The 22,415-nt window shown below is 42.9% G+C and overlaps 1 protein-coding gene across 3 annotated transcripts in view; it reads left to right on the forward strand.

Annotated features, from left to right (window-relative positions):
* Window positions 1-22,415, forward strand: part of ST7 (suppression of tumorigenicity 7) — a 147,761-nt gene that overhangs the window by 16,658 nt on the left and 108,688 nt on the right. The window contains exon 1 of one of the 3 annotated variants that reach the window (XM_065699897.1): window positions 22,115-22,312. The exons of the other annotated variants lie outside the window; for them this stretch is intronic. Coding sequence (XP_065555969.1) covers window positions 22,291-22,312 — 22 coding nt within the window. The 5' untranslated portion in view covers window positions 22,115-22,290. Of the gene's footprint in view, window positions 1-22,114; window positions 22,313-22,415 lie in introns of those variants that run through there. 3 annotated transcript variants of the gene reach the window in all.

Below are 22,415 nucleotides of genomic sequence, written 5' to 3' on the forward strand. Positions count from 1 at the left end.
AGCCTTGTCCTCTCTTAAGCTTAACATGGTATAAAATAATTGGAAGGGAAGTGACTTTTAAAGAATAGCTGCCTTTGTAGACAAGCCCTCATCCCTTCCTAAGCTTACCACGTTTTCTAGTGCCAAACAACAATGGCAAGGTCAGAAGAATTAAAAGAAGTTTACATGTTAAGTAGTTTCCTATGCAAATAACTCTTAACGGCTAAATTTGTCCAATTGTATTGTTCCATGTAAAGCTGAAAACATGGAATTGAATGTGAAATGTGAGCGGGGCTTACTGTGTATGTTTTGTTAAAAACAGTTCTTCATATATGAAGGAAAAAACAATGCCTGATTTATTGATTTATTTCTGAAGTGTTATCCAATGCCCATGGCGGGGGGGGGGGGATGGGGGTGGTTGGAACTAGATGATCTTAAAGTCCTTTCCAACCCTAACTGTTCTGTGATTCTATGATCATTTGAGTGTCAAGTTCTCATTTGCTCTCCAGGTCTTAAATAAGTGATAGCTTTCTCATAGTCTTCCTCCAGTTGTATTTGAGTTTATTTGTGTCTTGCTTCACCCATGTCACCACAGCCCCATTGCAAATTTGAAGGACACTGATATGGAAGGAATTTGAAATCCATGTGCCACTGGTTTGTTTTTTACTACAATTTTGTAATTGAATTTAGATGAAAAGTTTTTAACATCCAGCTCTCTGGGCAGAGAGAGAACATAACAGCTTTCCCCTCCATACTTGCACCCTTTGTGAAACCCTTTAGGAGCCATCACAGGTAACATCAAATTTACTGCATCTTTGCTAGCATTTACTTAATTTCCTCTACTTGTGCTTGGATCTAGGCTGCCTGCCTTCCTGGGAAGGGTCTTTTAATTGAGGTAAGTAAGCAGGAGGGATGGGGTTTAGTTGCCACGAAAGTTCATTTCTATTGGTCAGACACAGGAGTTCAGTGTGTTTATGGGAGAATGGGAAATGATGCTTAATAAAATGGAGATTAGCATCCAGAGATTACCAAGAAGCAGTGTCTTCATTACCAAAATGATTTTTCTCTCTCCGTCTCTCATACGATATAAGTAGCAGGCATTTGCAGTACTGCTGTAAAGTCTTAGTGGAGGCAAAATCTCGACATTTATACTCCAAAGGCAGATGAATCCCTATTCTGATCTGGGAGTACTGAGAGTCAAAACTAACTGAATTGTGGTTAGACTTCATTCAGCATGAAAGCCAGCACACTTGAAGCCTCCTATGGGAAAGGCCTCATTTCTGTTATACATCTGACCTGGGCTGCAAAAGGAGGTACACATCTGGACAGATGTGGCAAGGAGAAGTGATCTCAGCTCAAGCAACTTTTTCCACACAGTGGTTGAGCTTGGTTCTGGTTGGGACCTCCATCTCTCAGGCAGAGCTGACACATGGATACACCAGCAGGCCTTTGGGGGTTACCCCAGGTAGGGATAGCAGTGACGACAGCCGCTGGCACTGAAAAATCACTTAACGCCTGACCTGCAGCCAGAAATACCTGTCAGACCACAGCCTTAGTCTTGCTTTTGCTTTTGCAGAGTGTCACATAGCTGGAGTAAGCATGACAGATTGCGGCGTTAACTTGGGAAGACAAGACAGTCTCCTGTTCAGACATAATACAGTGTATGTTGAAAGCTTCTTCAGGTTAGTCTGGAAATCATCCAACAGGTTCCTGTTGTCTGTAAAGCAGGGTTTATAACGTGTTCTTGATATATTTGAGCAGCACAGGGGAATTCTGTGTGTGCAGGCAGGCTCTGCTCCGGAATCTGCATAGAACACAGAAACCATTCTGTGGTGGAGTCACTCAGCGCATTTCTACTGTTGTGTTCAGGGAGGTGGGGACTGATGGGTTTTTTGTGGCTGTTGTATTTTTTTTCTTGAGAATTGCTAACACCAGATGCAGATTCAGCAGACAATGTAAAATAACTCCTAATGAGCAGATGCCAGTCGTAATCTGCCCCTCCTTCATCGCTCATTTACTTTCACATGTGAGTTTGCCACTTGGCTTTCCTTTTGTTACTCCGCTGGATGGTTTTATTATCATTCCAGCTTTGAGGTTTGCTAGTTCTTGACTTCAGCATCTTCTCACAATGACTGCTGCAAGTAAATTATGTGTCTAGTGAAAGCTTGTTTTCTCGTACAGTTCTCAGTTTGTCCCTTATTTTATTGAATGGCTGCTTTTTTGCAATTCTTCTTTATTCTACATAGAGTTACAGTATCCCTTCTCCTTTGGCTCTTACGTGACCTATGTGACACTGATTTTATTAATCCTACTATTTTTATTACCACTGCTACATTTCCCTTTACAGTCATCATTTAGGGCCCGGTAGTAGCACTTTTTAAGTATAAGGTGAGCTAAGAATATATAAAAGAGATTATTTATTTCATTTTTTTTTTTTTTGCCATTCCTAACACTGCATTTGTTTGTCTGCTTTGGGAAATTTTTGCTTTTTGGGTTTTTTTCTGTCTCTGGTTGCAGCTGTTCATAGAGGGAGGGGATTCTGTTGAGCTGTGTGCAGCAGCACTCAGACTTCCTGCTCAATCTGCTGCTCTGTGTGGGGAGAGAAGAAAATGCAGTCCTTGTGTTTTAAATTTAGTAACTTCTAGTAATTCTGATGATTACTAAGATCACTTTTCTGATTATAAATAAACCACATTGTTTAAAAATATTTTTGACTAGGCTGAATTCTGTCCCAAAATTGGAACAGGATGAGGAGAGTTTGGGAAAGAAATTACGGTCGAGTTTTTGCATTCTTAACCGTAAATGGAAACAGAAGGGCATTGACTGACCAGAAGTTTTAATTTTATAGCTTTTGTAGCTAATGGAAAACATTATTTACTAAAAACACTGCCAGATTTAGTTTGTCGTGCTTCGGAGGTTCCTCTGGAGCTGTGTAGGTGGTTGAAGATGGTGGCAGGCCCTTCCATCTGATGCTCCTTGGGCAACTTGGAGAACGCTGAAAGCGTAGGTGTTCACTCACCCCAGAGGTTTCAAACTAGTGATTTGATGCTCTGGACCATCTTTGCCCTCCAAGAGATCACTGCTCTCCTCTGTGTACCGTGTGGCATTTCTCTTTGCACGTTACATGAGTCTTCCTGGGAGATGGAAGTAAATCTCTGTCCAGTGTCTGACCATTAAACATGATGTGTGTGTTGGGGTGTCACTTCTGATCTCTCTTCCTGGGGCCAGAACCCCTCTCTTATGAAGACAGGCTGAGAGGGTTGGGCTTGTCCAGCCTAAAGAAGAGAAGGCTCTGTGAGACCTTGCTTTCTAGCATATAGAGGGGGCTTTTAAGAAAGACAGTGGCAGACTTTTTACCAAGACCTTCAGTGACAGGACAAAGAGCAGTGGTTTTAAACTGAAGAAGGGAGGTTTAGATTGGACATAAGGAAGGCATTTTTTTACAATGACAGTGGTGAGACTCTGGAACAGCTTGCCGGGAAGTCGTGGATGTCCCATCACTGGAAGTATTCAAGGTCAGGTTGGGTAGGTTGAGCAACCTGGTCTAGTGGAAGGTGTCCCTGCCCATGTCAGGGAGATTGGACTAGATGATCTTTAGAAGTCCTTTCCAACCCGAACCATTCCATAGTTCTGTGATCCTGAAATCGGCTCCTTTGGAAAATCTTTACAACAAGGTGCTGAAGTGTTTTACTATGTTGAGAAATTATAGATAATTGTGGATGTTAAAAGTTTGACCTTGTGAAGTCATGCACAGGAATGTTTTACCCATAACAAGATCTTGACTGTGTGTTGTGGTTTTGACTGTTTAATTTGCATGACATAGACATTTGATGAATTTTTCCATTACTAATTTTGTCTAAAGCCAAGAGTGAAGGCCTTTTATGCACTCCTTGCTACTTCTTTTATGGACTTGAAATAGCCCATAATCATGGAAGACATATCCAAACAGTAGGTGTGTTTGAAAAATCCTGCTTCTTTGTCTCAAATCAGTACGCAGGACTCTGTTTTAGGGTAACAGATTTTTACCAGGTATTTGTCTTCTTTTTGCTGTTGGTTTATTAACAGTTCTTCATCTTCAGTGTTAACCAGAAACAGAAGTTAAGGAATCACTGTTACTTTTTTCTTCATTTACTAGTAAGTGAGAAGTTCAGGAGCTTTTTAGGCATGCTCATAACCATGTGTGAAATATCCCCATATAACTTTATGAATTCTGCCCTGTGCATGAAAGCCATTGACAGTTGTAACTTGCACTCTGGTTCACAGAATTTGTGTCTCAGCACAGATGTGTAACTTCACAGACAGGCAGGGCTAGAGGAGATTTTCTGGCACAGAAAGGTATGGTCTCAGTGCAACAGCTTTTCTGTATAACTGCAGCAGTTGTTTTCTGCCAGTGAGGCTTCAGACTTTATACCCCCGTGCAATTAGGCAGAAACCAGCCACACTCATGAGCCAAGATAGATTTCTGCTCCGTGAACTGCATGGACAGCAAGAGAAATGGCTTTGAAAAAATGAGATTCCATAGGAATAGAAGCCTTTTACCCTAATGGACAAGAATTGGAAAAGGCAAGGACTGTTGGGTTTTGGCTTTTGGGAAACCCAGGGCTCTAGGAGGGGATAAGATATTGCCAACAGCATGTTGGATTTATGTTGTTTTTCGAGGTAGGACATTTGTGCCTGGAAACCTTGGGATTTTTAGCCATTTTCTTTGGATAGATTGTCCCATGTAAGTACTAGTAGACCAGTGGCATGTCCATATCCTTTCTCTGGGAGTCACGTGGAGCACCCAGGGGCTCCAGAAGGTCGCATCTTAAGCCCTGGGGCTGAGACCACTGGACTCTGCCAGGAATATGAGGTGAGAGCTTGTTCATTCTTGATGACAGGTAGGTTTTCTGAGGGAATCTAATTGCAAAAGTAACTGTGTAGGTGCAGTTGCTTTTCTTACCTAATGTCCTGTTAATACTGCTGTTGAAGGTAGGTGTTCTTGGGAGCTCCGTGGCCATGGTGATGAATGTCCTTTCCTCTTCAGAGTTCAGTGGGTACTCAGACAGAGTCCAGTCTGTGGATGTGTAAGGTTTAGACAGAGGCACAGCTACTGTTTTCTGCAAATACTTTCTGTCATGTGCAATGTATTCTCTAAGAGAAATCCTGTTCTTTGCAGCCAGCAAACCATGGTCTCAGCAGGGCAGCAAATGCTGTAGCTTTCGAATATCAGACATGGCCCATGATTCTGCCCATGTTGCCTCTGTTAAGCCAATTTTAGAAAACAGTGTATTTATAACTGTCTTTAACCTTTTAATGGAGTTGAGAGAAAACATTTAATACAGGTCAGACCATTGTATGTTTTGATTCCCACTTGTTTTTTTACAAAATTCTTCAATCCCAGGTTGACATTATCCTGTTACATTTTATTCTGACCTGCTCACAGTGGTGTTTAGTAGCTGATTCCTGACTGGTTTCTGTAGGTAAAAGTTCATGGCAACATGACTGAAAGTCTGTTCGGTCATGAATTTGTGGTTTGAACCTATGCTGTGTGTGGTTTTGAGTAATTCCGTATGAAAAATAGCAGCATAACTTTTATTATTTCGTATACATCCTATTCCGACTTGCTTTAGTAGAAAGAACTTAAAAAAACATGTCAGTGAGCAAAGCAGAAGTAATAATTCAACTAAAGGAAAGAAGAAATGTAGCAATTTAGTGGAAATCTATTTGCAGTAGCATTTCTGTTTTTTCCTGTAGCTGCACACAGTAAGATACATTTAGTCAATACAGTATTTTATTACCTACAAGATCCCTAAGTGCAATAGAGAGATTGATCTGCTTTTACATTATATGGCAGTAGCACTTTTGTACTGAAGTGTAATGCAGGAAGTATAGAAGCAAGGAATAATTCCTAGTTGGGACTGAAATTGCCTGCCCAGACTTGTGGAGTAGCTCTGTGGCCTGGCATTTATGAAAGCTTAATTTACAAAGCCTTAACATTTTAACCTGTCACTTCAGACCTGACATCTACCCTGCTGCATCGCTGACAACACACCTTTATTTATCAGTGCTAAGGGGAAAAAGTAGGAGGAATGAGCTAGTTTGTTTTTTAGAAGGCATTTAACCTCATTTTCTATGAATGTATGATGTACTTTTAAGAAGCAACAGGGAATTACAGTATAGGAGACCTTTTCTCTCCTCATCTGGGACAGAGAATTTTCCTTAGGAGAACAGGCCAGTTGGTATCAATGAGAATTTGTTTGAGGAATGCGATTGAATTTTAGACCTGTATTATCTCCTATTAAGTATTAAACTTATTTGAAGACCTGTAAGGTCTGTCATGCTTCTAATACAGACAACGTAATCTAAGCATTCGTTTCAGTAGCTGAGCAACCATGTGCCACTGGAATATGGTGTACTTTTCAGAGAGAACTCCAGTTTCTGATTAGTGCTATTGCAAAGAGTCAGTCTTTGTCCAGGTTCTTGGTACTGCATTTCTGTATTATTGCTGAGATGCAAAATGAAGAGCTGTGGGCACTTGCTAATAGAAAACCGTTGGGTTTTATTCTGTTGCTGTTCTGAATCATATTTCCTGTGAATGGATTGAAATATTATGGAAATGATGACTAAGAACATTTGTTTTAAAATATATTAGGCTGCATTCTTAGCCATGGACTTAAAAATAGATTGTCTACTGAGGAAGAAATACTGGGCATGTTCCAGTTTCACAACAAAAAGCGGAGGTGGGGTCAGATACTCTGTGCTTGGGCTGAAAAGTGCAGAGGGGTTGGGTAAAAGGCATTTCATGGAGGGCAAAGAAGTCCAGCTGCATGCCTTGCATAAGGGAACTTTCTCAATATTTCTGGAGTTGGTGCAACTGTCCCTATATAATCAGAAAAGGAGTCGGTAGATAAAGGTGGTGAGAACTGTATCACCAGGTTAATTCTATTTGTATTTCAACCTTTTTTTTTTTTAATGTTGCTCTTTTGAGTCTTAGTTATTTTGTGTACTGAGGGCATGATACAGAGAATGGAGTTAGTCTGAGGGTGGAAGGCCGTAATCGTGGGGCCCCATCCCTGGCAGTGCTCAAGGCCAGGTTGGACGGGACTTTGAGCAACCTGGTCTAGTGAAAAGTGTCCCTGCCTGTGGCAGGGGAGTTAGAACCAGAGGATCTTTAAGGTCTCTTCTGGCCCAAGCTGTTTTATGAGTCTATGGTTCTATGAGTTTGCTATGTTCCATGTCAAGTGTAACATAGGAAGACAACTCTGTGAGCGTTGCTAGGAGTGCAGCGTCTAGCTTTTGAACACCATCCTTCAGCCTCTGGTTTTAATCCTAGACCTTCATAGTCTGTATGATTTAAATAGGTGTGAACGCACAGATCTCTCTGGCCTCTGCAGCATTCACTTGAGTATCAGAGACTTTGCTAACAAATGAAACTGTTATGGGTCTGTGGTACAGGTGAGCTACTGGACTGGTTAATTAACCCAAAGTGAAGTTGTTCTGAATTCTTTCCACATCATCATGCACCTAAATCCTACTTTCAAAAGTGACGTGACATTCTAGGAAGTAAAATGGTACTTGAATAAGGAAGTGCCTAATTAAACTTAGAAGAAGGCACTTCAGTTTCTAAGAGCTTCAGTGATGCAGCTGAACCAATATTTAAATTCACATCTCTGCCCTGCCAGGCTCCAGGTCAGCCGAGCTGGCCAGAGCAGGGTCTTGTGGGGGAAGAAGCTTGGATCAGAAGCCTGACTTGCAGTGATCCAAGGTGAAAAAAATAGGTTGAACGCATCTGGTGATCACATAAGGTTGGGTCTCTGGTCTGTCTTACCCCAGGCCAGTGCTCTGACCAAGGGGCTCTGAGGGGTCCTCCTTGTTCCTCCTGGCCTGCAGGCCTGTCTGGGCTTCCCTGGCAAAGGGGTGTTGAAATTAATGTGTTCCCATGAAATACAGTCATACAGCTGGAAAGGCTACCAGCAGAAAATTCCCTCCTTGCTCTTCTAAGGAAACAGTGAATAGGAGACTACTGAGAGATATTTATTCGGATTAGTCTTATAAACCTGTCATAGCGTAATTTATGCTTTCCTCTCTGTGCAGGCTACAGCTTTCATGCTGTAAGGATTGTGAGAAAGCATCCAGCGGTCCCGGACCGAAAGAATAACAGAGTGGCTGTGAAATCCTGTTCTCATACAAATGCTGGGAAAGATTACTTGAAAAATGTGTAGGAAGAAAAATAACAGTGACCATTACAGATAAGAAGAAAAGCCTAATATTTAGGAAGACATAAGGTCTGCCACATGTTAGGGAAACTGAAAAAAAGAACCCTGAAAACAATATTTGCAACTATTAGTTTGGGGTTTTTATTCAAACAGTGAAGCTTGCAGTGTTGTCTGCACGGCCATCTTCATGTTCTCTTCCCACTGACAGATCTGTGAGGTTGCAAAGGTAAAAAAGCACTTCAAATTCTTCTTCATTGTTTCTGTTTTTCTTCTTTTTATTTTTTCCTTTTTTTTTCCTTTTGGCCATATACATTAGGTTCAGACACTTGGTTTTGTCTTTAAGCTTGGGGGTTTCTGACCTTTCTCAGCTTTCCCTTGAATTTAAAAGGTAAGGTCAAGCTTGGTTGCTTAATCATAAGGCTTTTAAGGTTTATTAAGAGCTAGTCTCCCTTCTTCACTTGAGTTCATGTCACTGTGCTTGGCCATGTGGTCAACACGTATAAAACCTTTGGCGCTGCGGTGCAGCCAGAAGAGCCTTGCCCCTCATCACGTCAGCCACTTCTCGGAGTCTGCTCATGGCTGAGGTTGGATGTTTTTTCTTCTGTCTGCTGGAATCCCGGGGATGTTACAATGCAATGTTGTTCCTGGCACGGAGCGATGAATGTGATCCTTACTGTGGGAAAATTCCTCTGACAGCCGGGCTGGGTTGGAGGTTTGTTGTTGGTGCTCTCTTTGGTCACAGGATGTGGCTCAGGCAGCTGTGACCACACGGAGAGGGATGGACTACGTTCCTCGCCATATCACTCCATTAACCGTCTCCCATCTCCTGCAATTCTCACATTGTGCTTGCGCCTGAGTCTGCCCTGACTCTGTCTCCTCTGCAGTGTGTTTTGATTGCCAGGTCTCTGGCTTTTCAGTGAAGCCTGGTCCTTGAAGCACAGCTTTCCATTGCAGCCTTATAAAGATTTTAGATAAAATGGTGATGCAAATGCAAGTAGGTCCCTGTAGCAATGAAAGCCTTGGCTGACCTGGGAAATGGCACCAGTCTGTTGCATGGATTGCTGCCACACAGCAATCCAGAGGTGTTTAGCTGGGGTTCCTCACCGTTTGCTGGAAAGGGCTCTGTGTTGCATTGCTGTGATGACACCAGGCAGTCTCTTCACAGTGCTATCATTAGCTTGTATTTCTCAGACAAGGCTTTTGCTGTCTGTTGAGTCCTGTGGAGGTGGGTTTTGATAAGAACAACTCAAGGTTAGTTTTTTTAGCTCCCTGCCAAAGCAAAATCAGGGATTTGGAAAATCTGGGATATGCAAATCCACTCCAGGGCAGTGGCGGTGGGCTCTGAGACATGCGAGGAGGGTCATGATGTGAATGGTGGCTTTAGGTGAGTAAAGTGAATGATGATGGTTAATGGGAATCTCTGGACCATGGCAGGGTGGGCGCTTGTCTGCTAGTTCCTTGTGTCAGAAGGTGGCTCTGTCTGGACTAGAAATGAGTGAGGAACAGTAGCACAAGAAGGGAGACTTCTGTAAGCCGTGTCTGTGTACAGGGAAAGTGCATGGCACACTGAGAGCTGATACACTGCAGAAACACATCTGAGTGCTGTGTAGAGAGCACAGATAAAAAACCTGACAACTCAGCTCCTTCTGGCAGGGTCTGAAAGCATTTTAGTAGAAACTGTATTTTATATTATATTTTATATATTATATAAAATATATATTACATAAAAATATATATAATAGAAATGTATTTTATAAGATATATTATATTATAAATTAATATATAATAAATATATACTATATAATATATAATATTTATTATAATAAATATATATAATATATATAAAATATGTATATATGCTCTGCAGAGAAGGACTTGGGGGTGCTGGTCGATGAGAAAATGAACATGAGCCGGCAGTGTGCACTCGCAGCCCAGAAAGTCAACCGTATCCTGGGCTGCATCAAAAGGAGCGTGACCAGCAGGTCGAAGGAGGTGATCCTGCCCCTCTACTCTGCTCTTGTGAGACCTCACCTGGAGCATTGTGTGCAGTTCTGGTGTCCTCAACATAAAAAGGACATGGAACTGCTGGAACAAGTGCAGAGGAGGGCCACGAGGATGATCAGGGGACTGGAGCACCTCCCACATGAAGACAGGCTGAGGAAGTTGGGGCTGTTCAGCCTGGAGAAGAGAAGGCTGCATGGAGACCTCAGAGCAGCCTTCCAGTATCTGAAGGGGGCCTATAGGGATGCTGGGGAGGGACTTTTCGTCAGGGACTGTAGTGACAGGACAAGGGGTAATGGGTTAAAACTTAAACAGGGGAAGTTTAAATTGGATATAAGGAGGAAATTCTTTCCTGTTAGCGTGGTGAGGCACTGGAATGGGTTGCCCAGGGAGGTTGTGAGTGCTCCATCCCTCGCGGTGTTCAGGTTGGATGAAGCCTTGTGTGGGATGGCTTAGTGTGAGGTGTCCCCGTCCATGGCAGGGGGGTTGGAACTAGATGATCTTGAGGTCCTTTCCAACCCTAACTAGTCTATGATTCTATGATTCTATTATAAAATTCTTACATTTTTTATATAATTTTAATAGAAACTGTATTCCGAACAGCTCCCAACTGGAGCTGTTGGGAATCTATTACCAAGGGTTGGGGTCTGGGAGTAGGGGAGGCACTGGAATGCTCACTGCACTCTGCTGACAACATTTTCTAATCAGTTGTGCAGGTTGTAGAAAGAGGTTTTCAGAGTTCTGAGAGGGAAGTAGTCAGAAATGGTTTCTCTTTCGAGTGTAGGGGCAATTAGGTGAGACTTTGCAAGGGCCAAAGCCTTCCTAAGGTCCTGGTGACAGCTTGGGCTATTTATTGCAAACTCTAGGCAGTAAATACATAAATAGATAGATAAAAGGCCAAAAGGAGTTAAAATGGGTGAAAGACGCCTGGTGAGCTCTCCTACTTCAGTGGGAATTTGGAGTCTGCACTAGATCCACGTTTGTGCGGATGTGCTTCATTTCCCTGAACTCCCTTGTGCCTTGAGACCAACTCTTGTAATTTGGGATGCAGTATACTCTTTTCCCATTTAAGCAGCATCTTTAAATCTAGAGAATGTTACATTTCTTTTCAAATGCTATTCAGAAATGACTTCAACCATCACTGAAATGGGAAAGGAAGTTTTGTATTTCCCAAAAGAACTGTACTGTTTTGAAAAGAATAGCTTGCATGTGCAGCCTGTTGGTGTCTGAAGTCTATTTTATCCAAAGGGTGAGTTCTGTCTGTTTGGAGAACAGTGTGTTAGGTCTGCCGGTGTGGTATCTAGGGGTACAAAGGTGACCAAAGGCTATATTTTCAGTGAGCTTGGTCATGACCACAGCATTTGGTGCAGTAATAGCGTCCCAGGTTAACAGGAACTTTGTGATTCCCACAGAGCAGTAAAGAAGGCAGAGACGGCTGTGAGTCAGTGGTGACTTTGCTCCGCTAAACAGCTTTCTAGGGGGCAGTTGGTCTCACTGTGTGCTCTTACCTACGTTCTGCTCAGCCAGGTCCATTCCCTGCTTCCTCACATGCCGCTCAGGAAAGCAAGTACCAAAGGTGGGTTTAATCATGCCACAGTATTGCCAGAAGTGTGCATTTACCTGATAGTGAAAGAAAATGAAACAGCTGGGTTTTCAGGATTTGGCCTGATGCTTTTTAAGAGGATGAAAAGTTCTGATCACTGCCAACAGTATATGAAGTCATCTGTCAACTGGAAGAAAAAAACCCAAAGACCTGATCAAGATCATGTTTTTCTCTTAAGGTCAGTGGTATTTCAAACCAAGGACGTTCAGAAACTGTTTTTCAATTCTTTCACAACAAATGCAAGGAAGTATATCCGTTGTCTGGTTATTGTCAAGAAACAATAAAAAGCATTGTAACTTTTAAGAAAATCCAAACTGTGATATGTTTCTGAACTACTTTCTAGCCCACTTCTAGTGCAATACCCTGAAGTATTATGGAAAGTATCATGGAAAAGTCCATGATTTGGGAAATCAAAGGCTCTCATGTTCTTACTTTATCTGCAGAAACTTCAGAACTGCCTGACACAATCTGTTTTGTTGGGCTTGATGACATGGAAATGTTTAGTCATGTCATCACAGCATGGTTTTTTTGCCTGCAGTTGAAAGAGTTACTTCTGTACTGTTAGGTCTGCAGAAGTACACCCTACCCATAATGTGTTGTACCAATTTCAGTCAAACACACAATTATCAAGAAGAAAAGTACTGAAGCCTGTTTTTACCAGCATATAAAGAGATGTAAGGGTCAAGATCAGGGAAGGTGCCATCCACGACTGTGTTCATCCAGTGCACTGTTTCTAGTGATGTTTGCTGTGAGGAAAGACACAACAGTCTGTGTCATTTATTTCAGAAAACAATTTCTTGAGATTTTTCATTGAAAAAGATGAAACTGTTTGCACAAGATGTATTCCTCATGCTGTTTGATTGATGTTTAATAGGCCCACGAGCTACTGCTCCGGCATGCCTGCAGGGATCCCACAGCACGGCTGTGGTGGTGCGGAGCCTTAATCAACGAAACTCAAGAGGCAAGTCGCTGCTTGGGCTTGAGGTTGTTTTGGCCAACCACCAAACCATCTTCTGCAAAGGAGAAGTGGTGTCAAACACTAGTTACTTGTAGCGTAAATGGGGCCAGAGGCTGAAGTGGGCAAATAACACTAACAACCAACCGTGCTACGCAGAGCCTGTAGCCATCTGAGGGCTGATGGGTTTCTTGAAGCCAGGTGATCTGCCTATCATACCACGCAGGCTGAGCAGAACTGTATGCATGGGCTCTACTGCTAGCTGAAGCTCTTCAGTCTGGTTTGACAACTGATTAGGTGGTACTAAGTAAACAAATCAGTTATACTGAAAGGGCCAGAAACCCTTCCATTTGGAGAAAAGAGTGTGTCTCCATGTTAAATTTGTTAGGAGGAGGAATGTCTCTGATGGCAGGGGAGATTTGCTCTTTGATGAAGTGCATCTGCAAACACTGTGCTTAGCATGATCTTCCTGCCTGGGCTGATGAAGCTGATAAACCATCTGTGTGCCATCTAGTACTGGGCACAAGCCCTTGAATCCTTCATGGCAGTGAAGGCAGAGAAGTGGCTCAGTGCTTCTGAACATGGAGAAAACACTGGTGTGATGGAGTTTTATGCAGCTGCAGGGAGGGAAAGCATGTCTCTCGCAGCTGAGCATGTGTTGATCCAGGAGACTTGATCATGCTGAAGTCTGGGATGTGTTCTGGGCCGTCTCGTACCCATAACAAAGGTCGCAGTTCAAGATAGGTTTGGAGTGCTTTTCCTCCCTTGAAGTACGGGGCCCCTGATCTCAACATATCCTTCCATTTTCCTGTGCTTCCCCTAAAACTCCCAGGCACACGGGAATCACTTCTTATACATGTATGTAGATGTCTGCATCTGAGCTGCTCAAGACTTTCCTGGGATGAGCGTTATGGAGAATGGGAGCTGCAACCTCCATGTCTCTATCCTCTCCTCATGCTGCTAGAATGCAGCAGCTCTGCAGGTACTGCGCATCTCTCCAGGCAAGAGGCCAGAAAGCAGGATAACAGGACCCCAGCCCAGGGCAGTGTGGTCTGCTCAGATGGGGAACCACAACTAGTATCAAGCTCTGAGAAACTTTACTAGTGTTGATACCTGATTATTTAATTGCCACTAAGTGGGACACTTAACTATCATGCCCACCTGGAGTCACGGTTCTACCACGGTGTTCGTACAGTGACCATTACTGGGCAGAAGGCGTAAGCTGTACTTACTGAGGCTTCCTTGTGTTTTGGCAGCATGGTGGTTTGCTGTGAGAGGAACCCTGTGAACTAGTAAGTGCCTTGAGCTCCTAATAAAGGTCGCTGTGCATCCTTAGGGGAGTTCCCACATGGAGCAGGAACTTAGGATTCTGCATTTTTCCTTTGTGACTACTGGTGCCTGGCAAGAAGGATATCGGTGCAGTTGACTCTGCGATGAGCAGGGCAGATGCCATCACTTTTTCCAGTCTTATTTTCCTCTGTGTGTATAAGCCTTCTGTTACCATGACTAAATGCCTAACATTTTCTCTAGTGCTTTGTTTAGGGGAGCATTTTCAAGGTGTCTGTCAAGTTTAAGAGCCTACTTTAAAAGCCTACTTTTTCTCCTAGAAGCCAGTGGTACTTAAGTGCTTCAGTGACGAGGAAGCCACCACTATACATTTGTTCCTCAGGCCCTAATCCACATAAGTCTTGTTTTTAATTTGGAGAATGTTGCATTTCCAGGATAGATTTTACTTTTCTGGTGTTGAGTGTTCAACAAATGAGACTGCCGTACCCAGGCTCGCTGCCTGGAACCTGCACCCTGAGCCTCATCAATGGACTGCAGCAGCCTAACACCAGTCAAGCTGCAGGTTCATGAGGACATCTTGCTCTGATTGTTTTATTGACTCTTAGAAGTTGTTCTTTCTCAAGAAAAGCTATTATAATCAAGTTATCCAAACATTTACTGATTTTGGGGGTTAAACTTTTTTATTCCAAGACAGGAATTTTATCTCACCAGTCTGTGAGGCTGGCACCGCATGGAAGCTGAGTGGGTAGCCCTGGAAAGAGGGGTTGGGATACCACCAACATGCTGCATCTTGGGCAAACCAAAATCCTTAAATGACTACAGGTTTGTCCAGTGGAACCAGTGAAACAGTTTCCTGTAGACTTGGTTTCACCGCTGACTCCACAGTGGTGGTGTATTTATGGCTGCAGTGTCAGCTCATCAGCTGTTATGCACATGAGTGTCCACATAGGAAAATAAAGCTCAGATTGAAGTTTTTCCCATGGTTATGTTATGGATTATTTTATATCTTCTAGGGAGTGTGCTCAACACAGCACTCACTCATCCAGCAGCAACCTTCATAAGTTATCTCTTCCCTACCTAACTCCTTGCTGTCACATAGAACATGGGATAAATATGTTTGTCCTATCCCTTCACTAAGTTGGATTGAAATGGCTGACAGGTTTCAGAGTTTCTAAGCAGGGACAGACCGAGCATGCTCCTGTAAACAGTTTGGACACCTTTGTACCTTATTTTGTGGGTATTCCCTCGTAGGCTCTGAAGTCCTTCCTAATTTTTCCCATATGTAAGATGAAATAATTGCTATTTATAATGTCAAATTTAATTTTCTTACTGTGTTTACTTGGATTGAGAAGTAATTTAAATTTGATCTTCCTCTCTCAACAATCAGACTTGCTCTGAATCGTGAAGTTTTGGCATCAGATCAGACGTTATTAATGCAGATCATAATGCAGTGTTGGCAATATTTACTACTACTCTAAGTCTCTCTGACTTATGCGTATTGGTATTTGTGTTTTTTCTGAGGCACACATGTTCCCTCTGATGCCAGTTTGCATGGGGTTTATTCCGGGCCAGCCTTAATCCTAATTTGTGGTCCCTCAGAGTTGCATAAGGAATGATGACATTTCTGTTTGTAATCTGTTCTTTAATTTGTTTTCCACCTCTGTTCACTCTGACACTTGAGGCTTTCACGTGTACGTTGTGTGCAGTCCTGTGGCATAGATCCTTGGAAATGACTCTCAGAATACAAAAAAAGCCCCAAACCAGAATATTTCAGGTATTTCCCTCAATGTAGAAAGTACACTTTTTCCTTTCTTCTGTATTTAATTATTTTAAAGAGGCATTTCAATAGGTGGTTACTTTAGTGTACTTAATTTAACCACAGTGCTGATTTGGTTACTTCAGTTCCCCTTGGATCCTATGGAAGGGTTGTGTGTTCTGCCGAGATATTTTTCAGATACAGTAGAAGCACCATTTCATCACATAGTTGCCTGCATTTGGGACAAAAACTGCCCACAGAACTTCACAAAGCCATTACACATGCTCTGTTGAGCACTGGGGCTTGATGTTATTAAAAAAATAACAACACATTTGATTTGGATTTGATACATTATTTGCACACAGTGAGTAGATTGCCTTAGTATGTTGCTAACTGCCTTAGGTATTTGAGGATAAATGGTTTAATGTAAAAACCAAAACCAACCAAACTGAAAACCAACAGAATGGAAATAAATTGGAGATGAATCATGATCCTAATCTTTTGACAGTCCTGTACAGAAAGGGAGCTATACTCTGCCACTTATAAAATAATACTGCTTTATTTTCCAGTCTCACACTGAATATTGGAAGGGAAATGGTTGTTGAAAATTGAAGATTTATTCTGCATCCTCTGTTGTACAGAATGGGAATACCTTTCTGTTCTGTTGCTCCCTGGTTCTAGACCCTGGGTATTCAAATAGAGTGTAGGGGCTACTGCCAGGGAAGAAGCAGATACTGTTATTACTTAGTATCTCAAGGTTCTGTCGCCTACAGAAGTTTCTGGTTCCTATGAGAAGACAGGAGCCCAAGATCTGGGGTTTCTTGAAGATCATGATTCTAAAGGGGAGCAAGTACCCAGCCCTCTGAAGAGAGCCAGATACCCGCCTAGGATCCACAGTCTCAGCCGTGTCCTAGAATTAAGTGCTTAAGCTGGGCTAATCCTTTCTTATTTTCTTTCTTGTGCACAGTATTTTTTACCTACAGCTTTCTGTGTGTAATGTTCTATCATTTCATAACTGCTGGGTCTTCATGTCCTATAGATGTGCCCCGGATGGGTGGGTGGGCTGGGAGAGGCAGAACACACAGAACTTTCTCTATTAATTGCTGAGCATATCCTCCGAGCTGCCTCTCGCTCCCCTTTGTGAATGGTTGCAGTAATCATCTACAGAGCAGTGCTGAAGCTAAGATCTTTGTTAAAATTGAAGTCAAAAGGCATTGCAGTAATGCAGTAATTGGCTGTTATGGTTCATTGTATGTCTTTTAAAAAAGCAATCTGTCTTTTCAACTGTATCTCTGGGATAAGGACCAACACAGGCATAAAAACATTTTGTGTGGCAAAATTAAATACTTACTCTTCAGTCTGTCTTGTAACTTGTGTGTGTGTATGCATGCATATGTTTACTCAAAAAAATCAGTTGTTCTGGGCATTAGTTGTCAAAAAATGCTGTAGAAAAAGGATTTTTACATGAAATGGGGTTGCATAAATGCAGTATGGATTGCACAGAAGTATTTTAAAAATCAGCACAAAAGCAGCTAATAATAAAAAGGAAAAACCATTCCTGCAGTGCAGAGGTCAGTCTGGTATAAAATCTTTTTTCTATGTTGAACAGGACAAAGACCTTGACTTTTTTCTGCCAGCAGTCTCCTTCCTTTCTGTGCCAGTGCAACAAGGGAACAGAAAGTTGCAGAGAGGGAATGTGGGTGGAAAACCATAAACAAAAGCTGATAAGAGCAGGCTATGAGGAGAACATTGGGGACTTCCAGACAGTTCAGATGTGCAGGGATATTTTCCACTGTCTGGCTAGCCAGTCCCCTTGCCTCCCTGGGCTGCTCTTCTCCTCGCTGCCCAGCCTGGATCCTGGTGGGAACATGCTGGTGTTTCCACAAATTAAGCGTTTCAGACATTTCTTTCCAGTGGGACATGCCTTTATTGGCTCTCTTTGGTTCTGAATGCTGTGTAATCCAAGCCAGTGGTCCTCACAGGACCCTTACTCCACTGCCTGCTTTCCTGCCAGGAAGCACTCGTCAGGACTGTCCTCTCTCCTGGCCAGCCACATTCCCTCTGCCCATGGCCATGGCTTCAAAGGTGCCATTTCTGAGACACTGGCTTCATTTGGTGAGGGAGGTATCGATAAAATACCCAGCAGATGGGTAATTGTTCTTTGTCGGGGACTCAGCATCATAACATCAGCACAGGCTGTTCAGTTTGGTCATTTGGGGGGTTTGCCCGTACCTTAAGTATAGGGTCCCATATTTGAAGCTGGAGTTGTACCAGCATTGTAGGTTCTCCCTGGTGTAATCAGGATGCCAACTTTTTTCACCAGAGATGTTTGTTAAAGTCAGCACAGTTGAGCAAAACAAGGGCAGGGAAAGTGTAAAGCCAAGGAGCTGTAGCTCAGTGATGCGTGCTGCTGTTTGGCTCCATTTTTCCCTAGAGGCAGTGTTTTGTTGGTGTCGGCCAATTACTGGTGTTGCCAGAGCTGACAAAACCTATAGAAGCTGGAGATCGTCACTGCATGAGTGACTGGGGGTCTCGCCGGGTTTTTGGAAGACAGCTAACATTCCCAGAGGCAGAATAAATTCCTTCTGGGGGTTGCTGAACGGTGTGGATTAACTGCACAGTCATTCAGAGATTTCCAGCAGCACCTTAAATGCATTACATTTTTCAGTGACTTAAAAAACTTTCCATTTTCAGGCATTAAAAGCTTACAGAATAGGGAACTCGGAAAGTCAAGTCAAGTTTAACTAACATAATAAAAATCCTTTCCCATCTTTGAGGACAATCGAGATTATCCTCTGCCTTCCCTCTAGAGACTTGAAGGTGTGGGATCTGTTCCCTTGCCTGGGAGGAGACAGGTGAAACTTCCCCTGTTGAGGTTTGCTGCTCAGGGCAGTAGGACAGGAGAACCTCACAGGACGAATGGATTCATTTCCCCTCTCTAGAGCTTCCCCTGTGGAAAAGGAGGTTAAGCTCAAAATTAAATGTTTCTCTAGTGACAAGAGAGAATAAAGACTTCTGGTCTAGTGGATCAGCATAAGGCATGTGTACAGATCTACCTCTGTTGGTAGCTCAAATTTCATGCTTGCACTGTTTTTCTTGAGATAAATTACTCTAAAGGAGAAATTTACATCTGTATAAAATTTAAGATTTCATTATCCAATTTTTTTATTAAAACCCAAACTATGCTTCAGGGTTTAGACAGGTATATCCTTATAAAACAATGTAAGATATGTATATTATTTTTCTGCAGTGATAAACTGAGGAATAAAGAATATCTGCTCTAAGAATGGTGATCGTTGAGGAGCACATGCCTTTCTTTGGAAAATGTGTATGTATAGGAGAGAGCTTTGAATGAATATGCATTATTTGCTGCTTTAAATATTTTATGCTGGCTTGTGGAGAAATGTATGGAAGTTGCATTGTAAATTAATCTCACACTTGAACAATGTCTTAGGCACATCGTAAGCAAATCACAGCAATGCTGACACTTGCAGAAGATGTCATTTGACATTCTCTGTGCACTCATTTACATAAATTTGGAATTCTGCTAACCAGCTAGCAACCTAAAAGGTTATGGTCTTAGAAGAGCAGTGGATCAGAAACAGATTTTAACTCTTCCTCTAAGGCATTTCACAGAGTGCTTTCGATAGGCTTGAAAGAATTGCAGAAAAAGTCTTTCAGTGGCTTGTCAAGAGTCACCTTCCCTGCAAGGCAAAGCAGTGACCTGGCAAGCCTAACGCTAACGAAATAGATTATTATGAAATCTTTCCACAGATACTGCATGGGTTGTTTTGGCTTTTCAACTGCCTATGTGCGTCAGAGTGCTGAGAACTTGGCAGAGAGCCTGGGCTCTGTGACACCTTCAAGCATGTCATTGGAAAGCCCTGAGGTTTTGCATCTTCCTTGGAAATAATGCTGTGGGAAGTCCAGATCTACCCATCTGAGCAAAATTTACTCTTCAGCCATTGCATAAGTGCACTTGGGCTTTTGTTCCAGAGATTTGTGTTCAAAGATGCTGGGGGACTTGCCAGTACATAATAGACACGTTCCTTTTGTGAACTTGCCTTGGCTGCTGGAAAGCCAAGCCAGAACACTTGTGTTGCTCCATGCACTACAGCTTCTTGTCAAGTTGTTTTGACTAAAAGAGATGTTAGCAGCTTCAGATAGTCAAAATAACTAGTTTAGTTCTGGGAACAGCAAAACTATGGTCCTTGTCAGAGGATCTGTGCCACTCTCATTGTATCATTATGGCCAAAAGTAATTTGGATGTATCTTCCTGGTGCTGGGCGTCCATGCACGTGACTGCAAATATTCATTATACGATTGAACAGCCAGGCCATTAATTCAGGTTCTTAAGAACAAATCTGAGGACATCTGGTTAGTCACTGCCTAAGGGTTGATTTAAGTCACCATGCACCGGTGTCCTGTCTGCTGATGGAGAGAATAAAAGTTGCCTATTAGAACATGAGGTGAGGTGTTTCACCCCAGGGTATGGCCTCTCCGTTCCAGAGATGAAATACAGATAAATGCTCCCAAAGGCCTGGTGGTCCTAAGTATTCTTAGGGTGTGTGCAGAACACAAAGAGACTGTTCAGTGTGTGGGCTCGAAAGCAGAGAAATAATTGAAGGGCATTTTGCGCCAATGGAGGTTACCAGGAGAGGAGCTTGACGTGCCTAGCAGGTGTCCCCCACCAGGACAGCAAGGGCACGATCAGTTTCTACAGTTTCTTGATGGCTATCCTTCCTCCTGGCACTTGTGGGCCAGGGTTGTTGAGGGTCCATACGTGCCATTTCTGGACATGCATATTGTAGGAGCTTGGGACTATGTTTCCCATCCCCGGGAGCAGGGGAATTAGTGTGGCAGTGGACCACTGTGGCTCTGACCTATACATTGCTTCCCAGTCTGCTGTTAGGGCAGTGATGGCCCTAGCCAGCCTGCTCAGTTCCCTGATGATTTAAGCACAGTGAGACCCTCAGGTGGCAGGTTGCTCATTTTTCCAGCCTGCTGCTCATGGTGGCTTCACATATTCCACAAACAGCACAAAGGTCCTTAGCACACAGAGCAGCAGGAGCATTTGGGAACAGTTAACCCACAAAAGCTCAGAAATAGGGGGTGGTGGTTGTTTTTCTTTAAGTGCTTCACTTAATGGGCTTGCATCCTTTCTCCTCCTCCACCAGCAGCACATTTCAGTCTTTGCCATCTTGAGAACTGCATATACTTGTTCTGTGGGGCTTATCAAAAATATTCTTGTTTTTTCCCCCTCTGGGCAGCTATTCCTATGGATGGCCTCCAGTGTCTGGTAGCTTCTGACCATCAGCTAACTTACTGCTTGGCTGCTCTTGCCAGCACAAGACAGGCAAATTCCTTTTGTCTGCAGGACGATTGGAAGGAGCCAGCTTGGGGCTTTGTTTCTGTGTTTGAACATTTTTAAATGACTGAGTGTCAGAAAAAATAAGCTTAATGCACTCAAAAATGCATTCGCAGAGGCTAAGAAACACTGGAGCTGGGTGGTTTAGAAGAATAAAGAAGAGATAAGGAAACTATTCCTTTGGTTGCTAGGATGCCTTTTTATCACTGAGATCAGTGTGATTTGGGGGTTTTTATTTTTATTTAGATGTATGACTTATCTATTATGGTTAGACCATTGCTGCAATGTACTGTATTCTGACAATAGATTTAAGTAAATGAGACAATTGGTTAGCACTTTGATGTCAAAAATAGGTCTGAAGCGTAGAATGGGCCAAGATTTTAATTTTTCTTTGAAGAAAAAAAATAATGAAGAGAGTTAGTGATAGAAATCGTGGTTATTCTTTATTGAAGATGCGAAAAGTGGCATTTACTAGGACATTTGTCCTCAGAATTTATTCTGTTTGCATGGAAACACTTTGCATCTCATGCAGCCGAGGAAAGGAGTGTGAATCCAAGGCAGATATTTTCCTGCTAGCGTTACAGCCCCGGGTGGGGACTTCAACATCACACAGGGAAATACATGTCTGGCTCTTTGTCTTCTGCTTTTTGTGACAAAGGAATTCCCATTTGAATTGCTGTGCTCTGTTCAAGCCCCCTCCAAGCCTCTGGGTTAGCAGCAGTCAGTCTTTGCAGTGTCCTGACGTCATCCAGTGTATGCATAAGCTCTGCTATTGTCTCACGGAGAGCAGGGGCTGGGGATTGCAGTATCTGGTGGCTGCTACCTATTTATGCCGGCCGGTATCACGGAAGGGACGCTGGCCTGCCTGTATCTCTTGGATTTAAAACAGAAGCTCCTGCCTTTTGCTTCCTGAAGAAGGATCTTTGCTGCGGTTGCAAGGAAAAGCTGCTGCTGCTGCGGTGTGGAGCAGAGGAGGGAAGAGGAGGAGAGCGGAGAATCTGGCAGCTTGGATAGCCTGGACTGCATTGTCTGGCTTCATGACCCCTGCTGTGTAGCAGTCTCATCCCTACTCTCATACACTCCCTCTGTCTTCCACTCTTTTTTCTTCTTTCCTCTTTAAAATAGCAGCATCTGGGGCCAGCCATGTTTGGCACTGAATCTTCATGTAAGTAAATGCATCCCACTTACATCCTTTTTCTGTTGAGAATAGGTCTTGTTTTAGTCTTGCTGTACCCTCCGCGTTTGCATTCCCTTTGCTGTAGGTCACT

The sequence above is a fragment of the Lathamus discolor genome, chromosome 1, assembly GCF_037157495.1.
Source record: "Lathamus discolor isolate bLatDis1 chromosome 1, bLatDis1.hap1, whole genome shotgun sequence".
Classification (NCBI taxonomy): domain Eukaryota; kingdom Metazoa; phylum Chordata; class Aves; order Psittaciformes; family Psittacidae; genus Lathamus; species Lathamus discolor.